A 17,717-nucleotide genomic window follows, 5' to 3' on the forward strand; every position below is an offset into this window, starting at 1 on the left:
CCTAGGCAAGGATTCAATGGGATGTTACCATGGCAATTATAGTGGAATATATTGCTATAATATTATAATATGAAAGGTCCTCAATAGAAAAGATTATGGTGCTCAGTAAAGTGGAAGGCAATAGAAAAAGAGAAAGATCTCACTACAGATGGATTGATTCGAGTGAGGAAGCCATGGCCTTGAATGTACAGGGCATGAAGAGGACAGTTGATGACTAGAGTCCTTGGAATTCTCTCACTCATAGGGTCACAATAAGTTGAAAAACCACCATCATCTCCTTCTGGCTGTTTTATAAGCTCTTAGTGGAAGAAAATAAAACTAAGAAGGAGAATGGACAGGGGGAAAGATAGCAGGGAGAGAATGAAAGGAGCACACAAGGCATCCTGTTCTTCTACCCAACATTTATCCCCTGCATTCACATTTCCCCAGCAAACTCCATTTGTCAGGGTAGCTTGTATTTAACACCCTTACTTGAAATCCCCAAAATACAGTGAAAATTCCCTTCCTACAAGTGTCCAAGAGTCCATTAAAGCTTTTCTATTTACTACAACTTCTTATTTTTGCATTTTAAATGGTCATCTGCAATGACTAGAGAGCAAAAGGCATGTCTTCAGCTTAGTTCCACAGAAAAGGTCACCTAGAGTTCAAGTCGTTTACAGAAATGTCTTTTCCCAGGAACAAGAATTGTCAATGCCAATTGGAGCCCTGATTTACAGCTGGATTAAAAACAAAGCAACAAGGTAGATGGAAATACTCCAAGAACTTTGTCTTTCAGGTGAAGCCTTAGGCAGCCTATGTTTTGGTTCTAACAGTATCAGAATTATTCATACCTTTCAAAACCAAACTTTCTTCATCAAGAAAAGATTGTTTAAAGCATGTAAAGAGGAAAGGGGGTGGTGGAAGAAGTGATGACATTAGAGTCTGAGAGTTGTCATGTTGTCTTTTGAGGGTATGAGAAGAAAAGTCTACGATGTATCAAAACAGACCCATCAGGCCAGGGACATAGCTAGGATTTTGGGAAGGGGGGTTCCAGACTAAGTGCCACCATTATAATGGGGCTTGGATGCGGCGGCACAGCATTACACACCATTCATTTTTCTAATGGATGGGGGGATCTGGACCCCAAGAACCCCCCCCCCTTGGCTACGTCCCTGATTAGGCCACACCTCTAATGGCCCTGAACCTGCTGTAAACAAGAAAGGCAATGAAAATAGATTAATAAAATAAGATTCTCCACTTGAGGACTTTTTTTTTCCTTTTTGCTCACTGTATTTCTACAATAGGGACTTTGGAATTTGTCTTATGGTCAATGTGGTTTGGAAGAGCAGCTATGAAGGAATGACAAAAAGAAAATCAGTTCATTTGAAATGTGGTGCTACAGGAGAGTTCTATAGATGTCATGGATTAAAAAGACAAAACACTGAAGCCTAGAGCCAGTCAAGCCTGAATTCTCACTAGATGACTAAACTGGAGCTATTGTACTTTGGACACTTAATGAACTGACAAGACTCTCCAGAGAAGATGATAATGCTTGCTAAAGTGAAAGGCAGAGGGAGACCACACTACAGGTGGATGGAGTCAATCAAGAAAGTCATAGATCTGAGTTTCCAGAACTTGAGGAGGGCAGTTGATGACCAGGGCTCTTGGAGGTCTCTAATTCATAGCATTGTCATATATAAAAGTTAGCCTGACAGCAAATAGCAACGAGGCTATCCCTTCATTGTTGCAATCAGAAAACCAGTTCTCCTCCAAAAACATTGTATAGATAAAGAGCTGCCTGGAGAGTACACTAGATTCCCAGGTGTGCATCAGTATTTTATTTCACTATGGGTGTCATTAGTGTTCCTGGAACAACACTTTCTATCAAGCGACACACACATACATGTTTGTGTGTGTACATACACATATCAATCAATAATTTCTATAGCAAATGTCACTCTACAGATTCCTAAATTATTAAAACAGGGATGTTCAACTTGTGGTCCTACAGATACTGTTGGATTTCAGCACCCTTCAGTTCTTGACAATGTAGTCAACAGTGGAACACTGACATCCAGTATCTGAGGACTCACATTCCTCACTCCTGAAATATAATCTCTTGTACCTTCCAAACAACCCTGTGAAATAGGTCATGCTGAAAGGTAGAGGCTTAAGACTCAGTCTTCTATCTAGAATTCCTTGCCAGGACATTAACAAGGCACCTCTCTCTTCTTTGGCTGCTGCCACACTGAAGAATTAGTGCAGTTTTATACCACTGTAACTTCCATGGCTCAGTGCTATGGAGCCCTGGGATTTGCAGTTTGTTGTGACACCAGAGAAAGCTAACACTAAAAAAATTACAAATCCCAGAATTCCACAGCATTGAGTCACGACAGTTAAAATGGTTTTAAACTGCGTTAAATTTGCAGTGTAGATAAAGTGTCTTCCTCACTTTGGGGCTGTGCAGACCAGCTATTAAGACCAGCCTGGAGGCAGAATCAGGATGTGGCATTCATATGACACATGCCCCAACTCCACCCCCATGGCAGTGTGACGCCACGCACCACTCCACATGGTGTGAAGCATCACAGCACTCCTCTGCCACTGCATTTACAGTGCCAAAGAAGTGTTTTAAAGCTGCTGCACTGCAGCTATTGCGCCTTTCCCAGGATGGAGCTGTGGTGTGCAGTTGCTGTGGTCCCGATCTGGGGAAGATGTTTTTCCCCTGAGGGCACACTTTTTTTGGCTACCCACAGAAACTAAACCAGACTAAACTTGCCTGCATTTTCCTGTTACCCATACCTGTGTCTGTCCATCCTTTTCCTTCTTCCTATTACATCTGCCTCTCCAACAAACAATGCTTTAGCATTCTTGAGGCAGAAACCTACTGTTTTTATAATGTACATGTCTCTGTAGCATACACTGAACAACAAGTTATATTGATGTGTGATATATCCATATACACTAACAATGTGGCAGTTGAAGAATTTGAGCAAAGGCCTCTAACATCAAAACCCAACATTCTAATTTCTGCATCACCTTAAATAAACTAAACTCTGCTTGCTCTAAGAAATGTTTTCAGAAAGCATGAATTCTGGGAATACCATTTCATAAAATAACAGTTAGGAAAATAAAAGTGTTTTAAATTGTATATAGTTTTAATGTCTCTGCTGATATTGCTAAAAAAAAACTGTACAAAAAAACTTCATTCCTGCATATAATCAATGAGGCTAACTAATCTTGCCTGACAAACACAGATATTAACATCAGTTCTGACACAGAGCCATGGCAACTGCTCCAGGATCTCTGCCAAAACTGGATTCCTCCATCTGATATCATAAAATGACTTGTCTGTTGTATTTACAGTTCCAGTGGCTATGGACCCGAGCTGATGAAAACTGGGCATCCTGGATGTCAGCCAGGAGAACAGATTTGAACCGAACCATTATGCCAGAACATGTGCATTTGATTAGAAAAAAAGAAAGACAAATTATGCATATTTCTCCAGGATGGCAGTTTTCATCAGACCTTCCATTGTAAACTAATTGCAAGGCATGCGGCTTTGCAAGTATCATCAAAAGCCTTTGTAACCTATAATAAACAATCATTGGTCCAAAGGCGGGACTCCTCATCAGCCCAGTAATAAATTTCACTCACACTGCTGCTTAGGTTTCAGACCCAGAGTGGGAATAAGTGTTAATTTTTCATTTATATTTAATCTCATTGAACATTTAATAAAAGCAGCAACTTGTGTCCATGGTTAAGATAAATTCAGCTATCACTGTGTCCCTATTCTGGCATATAGGCTCTGTGCAAAATGAACATATGGAATGAAAGAGAGATTTTGAACCCTGGAAAATCACATTATTAAACTGTGTGGAAAGCCTTTGTGGATAGGTGAAGTACTCCACTGCAGAAAGCTGCACCTCCACACATGTGATTGATTGAGGAGGGCTACAGTACTATACTTGTCTTCTCTGAACAGTTGTGAATGCTTGACCAAGGCTTAATGTGCAGCTCAATCCTGTTTATGTCTCCTCAGCATGCACATGCACATAGGCTTGCAGAAGAACTTTGGACCTTTTCACACAGGGAAAATTGGAAGGTTAAACTGGTCACAATTCAGGATCATCCAGGGCATTAGGGACAATTTCACAATTGCTTTTCAGGCGCTGCCATGCACAAACCGGTTAGAATCCAAACAGAAAGTGAAGTTAATCAGGGAATAAACATTTTCACAAAAATACCGTGTTTTGATTTCCAGTTCATTCACGAATTTGCTTTCTTCACGTAATTACAGAAGTCTGAAAACCATGTGCCAAATTCCCCGTTCCCAGATTTCCCATGGTTCCTTTGCTGTGCTGAAGAGAGGGAAGCAGCCTTGTTCTTAAAGGGACACACACACCACACACACACCTCTTTCCCTCGCGTAGCTAGTCTCCTTTTCCTGCAACAGGGAACAGCTGGTGGGAGCGCAAGAGAGAGGACATTTTGGAATTCTTCCTGTACAGAAGGGAGAAATGGAGGATATGTCCTGGAAAAGGAGGACATCTGGGAGTTTCATCACTCGCTGAAATCAGGCAGGTTTATGGACCAGCCACCTCCTCTTTCTCTCTCGTTGTGTGTGTGTGGTTTTAAGGGAGTTTGCAAAGGGAAACCTCAGCCTCTGAAACAGCTTCTGGGGCAAAGATGATTTTCCTCCCCAGTTTACCTTCTCTCTCTGGAATATGTGTGTAGGCACTTGTGAAAATGACAGTTTGGAGCATGCGCAAAAAAGTTATTTCCAAGCTATCAACGGGATTTGTCTTCGTCTGTCTGAAACTCAAATTTGCTTTCTACCCACCTTCTTGTCTAAGTAATGTGCTTTTCACTCATTGTTGTGATTGATGTGCGATAAGCATTAGCTAATTTGCTTGCTTTTCCAGGATGCCAAAATTTTAATCATTTTCAGGATAGAAGTACATAGGTCCCCATGTGAAAAAGTCCTTAGAAAAGTTTTTTTGGTCAAAAGCTCCCCCAAACCCTCAACCAACCATTGTGGTCACAGGTGTGGTCCAAAACCTTTTCCAAGCTTTGGTCCATTCAATTATTTCAACACAAGTGTTGAAGTAAAATAGACTATTGCATAAAGTATTATAGGATCTTTTTGGAAAAGCAGGTAAGCAGGCTTTAATTCTGAGATTCAAGCAGACCTTCACGTGTTGTTGAACTGGAATCCCTAGTATTCCCCAGCATGGGTTATGCTGACTAGGGCTTTCAACGCAACAGCATATGGAGGGTTGCATGATTATCACCTCTGCTTTAATGCTACGTGAGCACTTGTATGCCAGTTTCAAATACATAGCAACATCGGTCTGACCAGAAGTAACTACATTACATCCATTCAACATCTACCAGCACTGTCACCGAGGTCTAGGTAAATGAATGATGCAACAATTATGTAGTGCTTATTCAGTGCAAAAGCTGTGTTACCATGTTTAGCAGGGCATTTTGAATGAGGTGTTCAGTATGTTTGAAAGCATCCCAATAAATCTTCATGTGTAAAAGTAATGTACTGGGGAAGAAGGCTGCCTACTTTCTTTTTGTACGATCACCGCACTTATTCATTTTAATGGAACTGCTTTCCATTTACAGAAAATGTGACATTGGAAACCTTGCAACCAACAGAGCTATCCAATATGCTCATATCCAAAATAGTTCTAGTTACATGAGAGGACTCTACCATATATTCTCTCACTTACTATGCTTTAAAGATTTATAGTGAAAGATTTATAGTGAAAATATTCATCATATATACTCAACTATAAGTCTAAAAATTTATGCCCAAAATCCCAGGTCGACTTATTTACGGGTCACTATGGTAATGAGATAGCAGCTCTTTCAGACTGCAGTTTCTTTCTCTCTTGAGCCAAGCAGAAAGAGTCTTGGGTGATTAGTTGATACTGCTGTTTGTTTAAGAGTCCCTCTCCTGCCCACTCACCCCGCTGTCTGAAGGCTGAAACGAAAACTGAGCACTGAAGCAAAAAACCTGAATGAGAGTCACTCCAAGTTTTACCCTCGACTTATCCATGGGGCATGGCAAAATCCATAATTTTGGCCCCCAAACCTTGCCTCGACTTATACATGAGGTTGAGTTATAGTTGGGTATATACTATATAAAGCTCTCTTAAATGAAAATAAAGAAATCAAAACAAAAAGAAGGATAAGAGTGACGTGCAAGCTTGATTCTCCAGACCATGGTTTGGGCTATTGTTCAAACTAATCCAATGGCTTTCCTTGGAACTGACAATGACAAATTGCTTTTATAAAAATGAGGGGTGGGGAACCAACCAACTTTAATGTCAGTAGTATAATGACTACTGTAATATCAGTAGTATAAACCCTACTAAGTACTGGTTAGCTGATGCAAAGCTGTGGTTACAATATTCCACTGTATTACAGTGAGAAAAGCTGTTTTAAATTCTGTGTCAGATCTCTTTATAATTTGCTTACAGCAATTCCTCTTACTTTACATATTGTACATTTTTATTACAATATTGAACAACAGTGTAGTGTAGTTTTGCAGTATAATGTTTGGAGTCATTTATTTTCTATCTATAACTTTGAAAGCCATTGTACCATCTTAGTTTTGTTGAATTCTTGCAATAGCTCTTACCTTACTATAAAGTTTGGTTCCTAGTTCAGTCTTTATGAAAACATTCAGACTGGATTTATAACTGCAATCCTAGACATGTCTACTCAGAAGTAAGTTTTACTAAGGTCAATGTAAATGCCAGCTGGAAAACAGGGGTGACATAAGTTAAATCAATCAATTAATAAAATAAGACTTGCTGCCAAATAAGAGAGTATATGATTGTGGTCCAAGGCACCAATCTTAGGTCATCTTCCCAACCTGATCCTTACATTAGCTTCTAAGAAGAATATAAACCAATCTTGGCTGCAGCATTCATTGGATTTCTCTTTCATATTCACTTCCCATAAACAGCATTCATACATGATACAAAAATAATAAGAAAGGCTCAAATGCATTTTTCTAATGTCATGCATTAAAAGCCGTTGAGTTCCAATCTCAATGTAGTTGATTCAGTGTTAAAGTCACATTTTTTCATTTTTTGCAGCCATATTTTAACAAGCTACAACACTGAGGTCTGGTCAAGAATTAATACATGCCATCTCCTAAATGTAATTTGAAGACAGGGAGCTCCTTTCTTTTCCTATGCAAGATCATCTCCCATAGGAATTTAGGGTTAAGTATAATGTACTGTTTTATCCACTCTTGTGGTGAAAATGTCAATAGCCATGGCTGGATTCAAACCAGTTTTCAATTATTCCTAAAAGTAGGCTTGAGAATGATGGCTTGACCATACCATAGTTAGTGAAAATGCTGGTATAGCAGCATAACAAGGGGAAAGACCCAGTATATTATAACTGTCACACTTAACACTGAAACGGGTTAGAAGAAGACACAAATGGAAACTGAAGAGCTGAACTGCCTTGTGCAATTCCATTTGTATTATTTATTATCACCATTTGTTCACATGCTCCACCTATTTAGGTACAATAACCTGGGGGGAAATGTAATGCACCGCACATTTCATGACAATTAAATTGCATGGAAACATCTGATCAGCAACAACTAGTTGGAACAGATGGATGCGTCACTGCAAACAATCAGAATCAAATACATTTGAATACAGTTTGTGCAGGTCTAAAGGTCCCAGATCCCCCATCTGATCTTGAAAGCTAACCAGGGTCAGTCCTGGTTAGTACTATGATAGGAGATTGCCAATGAATACTAGTTGCTGTAGGCTATATTTCAGAGCAAGGAACTGGCAAGAGTATTCCTTGCCTAAGAAAACCCTATGAAATTCATGTGGGTCACCATAAGTCGACAGATGACTTGAAGGTACATACAGAGAGAGAGAGAGAGAGAGAAGACTACAGATCAGTCAGCTACTTTTTCACCTTTCTGGGCTAATTTTAGGCAGGTTGCTAGCTCAAATTCTTGTACATAACCAAATATATTCTTCTATTAATTTATAACAATTTATATACTTATTTGTAAGGCTGCTATACAGTGACTTGTATGATCCTTCAAAATCCCATTGAAGTGAAAGGGATTTATTCAAAATCTAATAAGTAAACTTCTTAGGGAATAAATCCCTTTGAATTCAATGGGACTTTCAAGGAAAGTTGCTTAGGATCATACAGCACAGACAGCAGAAAATCACATATATAACATATATAAACTGTTATCAATTTACAGAAGAATATATTTGCCTGAATATACCTATGAATAAATGTGCTTAAACATGTCTAGGTAACAGAAAAAGGAAAACTAGTGCACTGGAACTTCACTATAAGGAAGTCCTCCCTCCCTATATATTTAGATGAAAATTCTTAAACCAGGACAGGAGTGCCTAAATGCACCAATGAGGAACAGGAGCTAACATGATCAGTGGTCATAGTAAACTGTCTGACTATTATGGGGAAGGAATGGAGTACTGTGGTGCTGGAGGATACAGAATGGACTGTCCTGAAAAGAAGTATGACTAGCTAGAACCCTGAATAGGAACATACCATGCTGCAACATTTTGTTGCAACTCTTCCTTGCCAAAGAGAGATAGAGAGAGAGGGAGAGAGAAGAGTTATGGGTTGCTGATGCTGTTTTGTAAGCTTAATTATTACCGAAGGGAGAGTTCCAGTAACTTTTCTGTTGCTGTTGTTCATTGGTTAACATGTGTGTTCCCAAAATAATAAACAACATAGGATCAACAAGCCAATTTCTAGGCTGCTGCCACATTGCAGAATTTATGCAGTTTGACACCAATTTAACTGTCATGGCTCCATTCATAAGGAATCCTGGGATATGTAGTTTGTTGTGGCACCAAAGCTCTCTGAGAGAGAAAGCTAAATATTTCACGAAACTACACACTTTATTTTCTCAGTTTAAAGACCTTCTGTGTGTAAGGATACATGCCCTACTTTCCCCCACAAAATGACAGGTCCCAGAATTCCACAGCATTGATCCATAGCATTTAAAGCAGTGTCAAACCACATTACTTCTGCAGCGTACATGCAGCGCTAATATGTCCACCTGACATGGTTTGCCTTTCTTCATTCGAGCAGCTAATTATCTTAAATTATTTACCTCTCTGCCTCCTGACTGGCAAAGGTGTCGATATCACAAGCCTACTTTAGCTAATGTCAACAGAGTCTGTAACAGAGGGAGAAGAATACCAATATAAGTGGGCCCTTGGTACAGTATATGCTGGGATTTGGTCCCAGGACCCCTGTGGATTCCAAAATCCATAGATGCTCCAAGTCCCACTAAATACAGTGGTATAGTAAAATGATGGCCCTTACGTGAAACAACAAAATCAAGTTTTGATTTTTGGAATTTGTGATTGTTTGAAATATTTCAAACTCTGGATGGTTGACTCCATGAATAAAAAAAAAAATCCATGGATATGAAGGGCCAGCTGTATCTGCTATTAGAGTTTTCTCCCATGCTCAATCAATCAGGAATTGTGTTATCCATTTTAAATATCTTGAGACTTCTACAGATGCGATCCCTAACACACTTACTATGGAGGAAGCCCCATTCAGCTCTAGGGTTCTTACTTGGAAGGAAGCAAGGTTGTAGAGCAGATGGAAAACAGAAGTTTGAGGTGGAGCAGCAATTCCACCAGTGCACAAACCTCCAGGAACACAAACTTCAAACACCAGATGGAACTGAGGTTTGCACCCAAACGTCTGTCGCTTTTTAGCACAAAATTAATTTATTAATTGCTTGTGGATTCTGTTTTATTTACTCAGCTGTGCGGCATCCTCTGCTTGTACATATGTGCCTAAATTAGGGATTAACTTTATTACCTCTCTAAAGACAAGCTAAGCTGCTCAGAAGCCTGACAAGCACTCAGTATATGAGTACCGTGAACGATCCAAGCTTGAGCTTAGTGGAAAGTGACAGGAAAGTAACTTGTTAATCTAATTACACTGTGGACTTTTGCAAACTTTTGACGCCGTTCAAAATAATGCCGCGTTTCCCAAAGCAATGGTAGGAACTCGGCCTATTGGTTCATTAGCCATGCCATACTGCAGTGTTACCAATGTGAACAAAAGTTTTGAAAGAACCAAACTAAAAAAAAAAAGCAGCCTGGATTTTTTTACTTCTAAGATACAGCTTGAAAAAAACTGGTATAGTTTCAGTTGAATCAACTACTTGCCTCAGTCTGCATTATAAACACATTTCATTCATACACATTTGCTGTGCTGCGAAATGAAAGTTTCTAAAATCCCTAAAGATTTTGACCTGAAAGTACAGTGTACTCCTTGGTGACTGAAAGGGAACTTATTACAAGAACAATGTGAAGAAAAGTGACTTTGTGAAAAAGAACCAAGCTAGAAAAACCTATTACAAGAACCTGGTTAGAACTGTAAACTTTAGAGGGGAGAAAAGGGAAAGAGAGAGGAAGGGGTGGTTATAATGACTCCTGGCCATTCACTTGCAGTGCCAAATTGCAATGGGAACAAGGTGAACAAAAGTTACTTTTTTAAAAAAGTACCAACCCCCCCCCCAAAAAAAAAAACAAATAACATCCTGGATTGTTAATTCTATAGGAGTCAGCTTCAGGAATTGATATAGTCTGGCTGCATCAATTACCTGCTTCAGTGTGCATTGTAAACTCCATTCATGTGCAAACCCTGCGCTTAAAAGGGAAAGCTAAGAACTTTTACTTGGAATTACCCCTATGGACTGCAATGGAACTTCATTCACAAAAACCTGGTTAAGAACTGTAACTTTTGAAGAGAGGAGAAAAGGGCCAGAGAGAGAGGAAGGTGTAGTAATTATAATGGCCGTCCCTTAGCAGTGCCACAATGCAATGTCAAGAATGTGAAGAAAAGTGACTTTGTGAAAAGAACCGAGCTAGAGGAAAAAAACTTTCAGAACTCCTATTGTCTGAGATAGAACTTCTTGACAAGTGTCTGTTTAGAACTTTAGAAGTAACTTTAGAAGGGGGAGAGGAAAGTAAGTTTAGAAATGGAGAGGAAATAGAGAGAAGGACAACTATAATGACTCCTGCACTGCGGAAATAACCCGGTTTGGCATGAGTTAAAGAGGTGCCAAAGCGGGTTATTTCTCCAGTGTGGATGCAGCCATGGAAAGATGAATCCCAGCGGCAGGTAGATGGAAGACTTCTTCTCCTTCTTCTCCTTACCTTGGACCTTTCCTTGACATAGTACTTGCCCAGCCTGCTCCCACAGTACATCACCAGCCTGTCTATGAGGGACAAGAGGAAGCTGATGGCCTCGCAGCCCTCCTCGTTGCCGGCGATCCACTTGATCTGGTCGCCCCTCAGGTGCCGCTTGGCGATGCCCTGGCGCTGCCCGGCCAGCTGGCCCTCCTGCAGCTGGCCCTCGAAGTGCATCTGCTTGACCCGCTCCAGGACGCAGTCCCCGACCAGCTCCCCCAAGAAGTGGTCCAGGTAGCAGAAGCCCAGGTCGTGCAAGCAAGGGACGATGTAGCCCAGGGCGATCTTCTCCAGGTCCACTCGCAGGACCTGCCCCAAAGGCATGGTGGGGCGGGGGGCTTCAGCTCTCCTGTTTTCCCCTTTTGGCCCCCTCCTCCCCGAGGGAGCAATGGCCCCAAAGTTTACGCGGGTGGCCAGGAGTCCTTAGAAAAGCCAAGAGGCAGCCCCGCAGCCGGCCATGCCTCCGATCCCTGGATTCCCAAGACTCAGAAGAGTCCCCAAAAGTTTGTCTAAAAGTAACAGATGGATCTCCTCGAGTCGCCCCAGTGGAAGGCAAAGGAGGCCCTCCTCCTTAGAAGTGACCTCTCTTTCTCCTGTCTCTCAAGACTAGAGCCTCAGCAGACCTACATTGCTGAAGGAGGAAGCCTTGTTCTCTCTCTTTGCTTTGAGGCAGGGAGATCCCTCTGTGTGTGTTGTGTGCGTGTGTCTCTCTAAGTGTGAACACTCCCCAGTCGCTCTGAGACGATCACTTCCCGCCCCGCCTATCTATCTATCTCTCTCTCTATATATATATATATATTAATGTTTATTTATTTATTTATTTATTCCCGAGAGAGCAAAAGTCCGGCAAACTCTCTCTCTCTCTCTCTGCCTTGCTTCGCCCAGGGAGCAGATGGCCCCTCTCTCTGATTAATACGTCTGCTACGTGCAGAATGTGTTCTTCCCACTCCAACAAGGGAAGAAGGCAGACGGAGGTGGAGTCCGGGCTACGGGGACAATCGGTCTCCCCCCCCCCCCCCCAGTCCCAGTCGCAGTCCCAAACCCAACCCAGGTCCAAGAGCAGCCAATCCAGGGCCAGACGAGGAGGGGCTCCGGGGCCTTAACACCCTAAATCCCCCCATCCCCTCCCGAAGCTCAAAAGTTCACGGCTGGAAGCATGGCACGGAAGAGGAGACGAGAGGACAACGGCAGCCAAGTCTGGAGGAGGCGAGGCAGCAGAGCAGGCAAGGAAGGCCCCGCCTACAACCCAAAAGGGGGCGTGGCCTCCGCCATTGAGGAATCCTGCCCCGGCATGTAGGCTCCTACTCTCCAGTCACGTGTGTTTTCAAGTCTGGCCACCCTACAACTGAGCACCAGAGTTAGACTCACACAAGACCCTGTATCCCCTATTGCCATGTATGGATGTGAGAGCTGGACAGTTAACAAACAACAGGAGGAAAATCCATTCGTCTGAGATGTGGTGCTGGAGAGGAGTGCTGAGGATCCCATGGACAGCCAACAAGTCCAACACTCTTCCTCGGAGGGTGGTGGCATCTCCCTCCTTGGAGGTCTTTAAACAGGCTGGATGCTTTGACTGAGAGTTCCTGCATGGCAGAATGGGGTTGGACTGGATGGCCCTTGTGGTCCCTTCCAACTCTAGGATTCTATGATTCTATGAAATGGGTCCTAGAGCAGATCACACCAGAAATCTGTCATACTTTGGACACATCATGAGGAGACACGACTCACTAGCAAAAACAATGCCAGGAAAGGCAGAGGGAAGCAGAAAGAGAGGAAGGCCACATGCTAGATGGATGGACCCTATTAAGGAGGTCATGGATATGAATTTGCAGGACAGGGAGTCTTGGAGATGTTTCATTTACAGGGTTGCCATGGGTCGAGATCAACTCACGGGTGGATAACAATGAATAAAGGGGTTTTCTTGGCAAGATTTTTTCAATGGGGGGGGGGGTCTGCCATGGCTTTCCCCTGAGACAATGTGATGTGCGAAAGTGTGACTAATTCAAAGATATAAAAGAATCCAACTATATAGCCGTGTTAGTCTGTAGAATAGTATGTAACAAGATCTCATGGCACCTTTGAGAGTAATTGAAAGAAAGAATTCAAAGATATAGCTGTGTCAGTCTGTAGAATCAGTACATAGAGAGATCCTGTGGCACCTTTGAAACTAACTGGAAGAAAGAAGTTGGCAGCATGAGCTTTTGTAGACTTCACTCTACTTCCTCAGATGCATTTAAGCTCATGCTGCCAATTTCTTTCTTTCAGTGAGTCTCAAAGGTGCCACAAGATCTCTCTACATACTAAAGAAAGAAGTAGGCAGCATGAGCTTTTGTAGACTTAATCTAAAAAGCTCATGCTGCCCACTTCTTTCTTTAGTTAGCCTCAAAGGTGCCACAAGGTCTCTTTACACTACCATGTAAACAAACGGTGGGGAAGAGAAGGAGTATCAAGTGTGTAAGTGCGGGGCAAGGGTCTTTGGGTGACCTAGGTCCAAAACACACTGGAGAAATCTTCCACTTTTGAGACCGCTTGAATTGCCCTGGCTCAGTGCTACTAGGAAATCCTGGGAATTGTAGTTTATTGTGGCACCAGAGCTCTCTGACAGAGAAGGCTAAATGTCTCACAAAACTACAGCTCCCAGAACTCCCTTGCACTGAGCCAGGGCAGTTAAAGCTGTCTGAAACAAGATTATTTCTGCAGTGTGCTTTAGACCTCAATTCCCCTGGATGAGGTGCATCTGAGGAAATAGGATCAAGTCTAGCAAAAGTCATGCATTAGTTGTTGTTGTGTGCCTTCAAGTCATGTCTGACTTGTGACAACCCTAAGGTGACTCTTGCTGTTGTTGTGTGCTTCTAAGTCATTTTTTACTTATTGCAACCTTAAGGTGAAGCTATCCTAGGGTCTTCTTGGCAGGTTTCTTCAGAGAGGTTTTGCCATGGCCATCCTCTGAGGCTGAGAAGTGCACTTTTTTTGCTCAAGCAGGGAGTCAAACCCTGGTCTCCAAAGTCATAGTCCAAAGCTCAAACCACTACACCACACTGGCTGTGATAAAGTTCAAGCTACCAACTTTCTTTCAGTTAGTCTCCAGGGTGCAACAAGATCCCTTTGCATAGTGGTTTCCCTGGTTAATGCAGCTCTGTCTTTCAGTAATCCCACTGGGAGAGGGAGTTGGCAAGTGCTGATCACCCTCTCCTCTTTCCTTTTCCTTTTGCTTCTTTTCTGGAAGTCCCTTTCCCCTTTCTCTACACCTGACCCCTCTGCAAACAAAGCATCTTGAAAGGCGTCTGGAAAGTCCTTTGCAAACACTGTCATCTACCCTGGAAGTACAGATTGTTTTTAAAAGTCCCTCCTTCCAGGTCTTTAAAAAGTGTAACCAATTGGTTTCTGGAGCTCATTTTCCTGTCTGAAAGGAAAACAAAACAGGCCCAATCTCATGCAAATGTAAGTACCTACTCATAGAAATGGGGTGTTTGCAGGGGTGTAAGGAGTGTGATGTGTTACTTGTAAATGACAGGTGTGTTACATGTTAGGAGTAAAACTACCATTTAGACCATCAGTTCTCTGGAAAGAGTGTGTATGAAGAAGAGGTGAAAGGGCAACAGAAAGCCAAGAGTTGTCCTGAGCGTGGCGAGATTCTCTCTTCTTGAAGGTCCACTTTGCACAGGGTGACCAGGGGTCCTCCTTTTCCAGGACATGGCCTCCATTTCATCCTTCTGTCCAGGAGGAATTTCCAAATGTCCTCCATTCTGAGAATGACTAAGAAGCATGCACTGACATTTCTATACGTGTTTTGAATTTTTCTTTGGTCATGGCCTCCATGTTTTCTTGAAGGTTCTCCATTTGGCGGTGCCTTGTCCTCCTTAGAAGTGAGGCCATCTGGTCACCTTGATGTCGCAAGAATAAATCCGGGCGACCCAGAACAGATCCCAAAAGCCTCCCATTTTGAAAAATAGATTTATTTTATTTCTTTTTTGACAAGGCAGTGAAACTAGAGATTAGGCTTGGAGGAAAAGTCGGATGGCTGGAGGAATGAGGAAGAAAAAATGCCAGGCTGCAAAGCATGCAAGAGGGCCAAGGAAAGACACAAGGAAAGACCCCTTGAGCGCATGGAATGGCAGAGAAGCTCAGCCTGCTTCCGCACTGGAGAAATAATCCAGTTTGAGACCACTTGAACTGCCCGGCTCAAGTCTATGGAATTTGGAGCATGGCAGTTGGTTGTGGCACCAGAGGCCCTTGGTATCCGCTGGGGTTTGGTTCCAGAACCCCCTGTGGATACCAAAATCCGTGAATGTTCAAGTCCCATTAAATACGATGGATAGTAAAACGAGACACAAGTCGGCTCAGCCTGGCTCTTTGCTATGGAATTCCGGGCGTTGGAGCGGCGCTCCGCTCTGGGCCCCACAACCAACTCCAACTCCCAGAATTCCATAGCAAAGAGCCGGATAAAGAGTTAAAGCGGGGCAAAAGTTGGTTATTTCTCCAGTGTGGAGGCAGCCCTAGACTCCAAAGTCCCAGATCCCTTAAAGAGCACAGTTCGGGGAGACTCTGCTTTATAGGGAGAACCATGCCATTTGGCGGGAAAGTGTGGGACCCGGAGGCGGCTGCTGCTGCTGCTACTGACCTTGTGCCTGCCTCGGATGGTGTAGGGCCCCAGCTTCCCCTCGGCGTAGAGCACCAGCCTGTCCATCCTCCTGAGCAGGTGGCCGATGTGCTGGCAGCCGGGCTCGCTCCCTTCCACCCAGGCGATCTGGTCCCCGCGGATGGCTTTGCTGCTGCTGCTGCTGTTGCTGCTGCTGCTGCTGCTGCCGCTGTGTCGGTGTCCGGCCAAGGCTCCGTCCTGGAAGTGGTGGCTCCGGTGCAAAGCCAGGACTTCTTGGAAGACCCTCTCGGCCAGGCGGGAGCCCAGGAAGCGGTCCACGATGCACAAGCCGTAGGCCTTCATGCAAGGCACCAAGTAGTGGAGGACCAGGCGCTGAGCATCCCGGCGGGGCTCCCGCTTGGGGCTGGAAGGAGAAAGGAGAGAGAGAGAAGGAGAAGGGGCCCCCTCGGCCTCGGAGGGGCCCAGGGGCTTCTTGCGGGGCTGCTCTTCCTGCCCCCCTTCCCCTTCCTCTGCCTTGGCGGCGGGGCGCCTCAGGAAGACCTTCCTCATGCTTTCCAGGGAGTGCTCCCGCTGCTCCTCCTGCCGGGCCCCTTCCCCTGCTTCCCCTCCAGAGGAGGCCATGGGCCCCTCAAGAAGACCCCCTCAGGCCCCCAGGAGGAGGAGAAGGGGGCATGGCTGCTTCCCCCGGCGGGCTTCCAGCCCCAGCCACTCCTCCCCAACCGGCTCCAGGCGGGAAATGCCATCTTAGCCCGGCCACAAGGCCGCCGGATACCACTCCAGCCAAGGGGAGGGGGAGGGGGAGGGGAGGGGGAGGAGCTGGGCCTCGGAGTGGGCCCACGTGGCAGCCCCTCCCTCCCTCCCTCCGCCTTCCCTCGGGGACAGAGGCTGGGAACACGCGGGGAAACCACGAAGCGCACGGAAGCAAGGCTCGCTCTCTCCGGGCCGGGCAGCGCCGGACGTGCCGGGAAGAAGGGGCCGGGGGCGGGAGGCTGGGCCAGGAGGAGGGCAGGAGACGGGGGAGTCAGATGGGGAATGCTCTCCCTCGGCATTCCTTCGCCTGGATGGACCAGGGCTTCAACGACCACAACAACACACAACACACGCACACACACACGGGCCTCGCCCTCCTCTCCGGCTCAGGCTCTTTGGGAGGTTCGGGGGGGGGGGTTGCCCTGCCAGCCTCCCAGGACTCAGAGGGCATGGGGGGCATTGAGGTGGTGGCCTCCCAACCTCAACCAAATCACCTTCTAAGACTTTTAACCTCTATTCTATACCACATTATGCCTGTCTTCCAGATAGGGACAAGTGCCATTGCCATCCTCTGAGGCTGAGAGAGTGTGACATGCCCAAGATCATCCCATGGGTTTTCAAGGCTGAGCTGGGATTCAAATCCTGGCTAGTAATTTGTTGTGGGAACTGCAGTTCCCAGAATTCCATAGCCTTGGGCCACAGCAGTTAAAGTGGTGTCAAACCAGATTATTTCTGCAGTGTGGATGCCTCCTAAATGAAAGAAAGAAGCTGTTGGTACTCTTGACTCTCCTTATCAATAGATCCTTTATCCACGGATTCAACCATCCACTGCTTGAAAATATTCATATATATATATATATATATTCCAAAAAATGTGAATACATTTAGGTTGTGCTATGATACTGTAATTTAAAGGTATAACAAAGCTGGTAGTGTGAGCTTTCATAGACTTGAGCCTACTTCCTCAGATACATGTTTGGAGAGAAGAGTGCAGAGACACATCATAGGTAGGCTTAAGTCTGCAAAATTTCATGCTACCAGCTTCATTCTTTCAGTTAGGAGCAAAGCAGGTGGGCAGGAAGGAGCTGCCCAAAGATGCTCCCAGCCCGATCACCACAGGGCTGTGGTGAACA

At 44.3% G+C, this 17,717-nt stretch overlaps 1 protein-coding gene across 2 annotated transcripts in view; it reads right to left on the reverse strand.

Moving 5' to 3' along the window:
• Positions 1-16,603, reverse strand: part of LOC149314899 (prolyl hydroxylase EGLN3) — a 50,432-nt gene extending 33,829 nt beyond the window's left edge. Inside the window, exon 1 of one of the 2 annotated variants that reach the window (XM_089522092.1) lies at positions 15,856-16,603. In XM_089522092.1, the coding sequence (XP_089378218.1) occupies positions 15,856-16,455 (600 nt within the window). In that variant the 5' untranslated portion in view covers positions 16,456-16,603. Of the gene's footprint in view, positions 1-11,201; positions 11,975-15,855 lie in introns of those variants that run through there. The other variant, XM_089522093.1, reaches the window with a different exon arrangement.
• Between the last annotated feature and the right edge of the window lie 1,114 nt (positions 16,604-17,717).

This window comes from Sceloporus occidentalis, unplaced genomic scaffold (genome assembly GCF_023333645.1).
Source record: "Sceloporus occidentalis isolate IW3139 unplaced genomic scaffold, rSceOcc1.0.p SCAF_4, whole genome shotgun sequence".
In the NCBI taxonomy this organism is placed as follows: domain Eukaryota; kingdom Metazoa; phylum Chordata; class Lepidosauria; order Squamata; family Phrynosomatidae; genus Sceloporus; species Sceloporus occidentalis.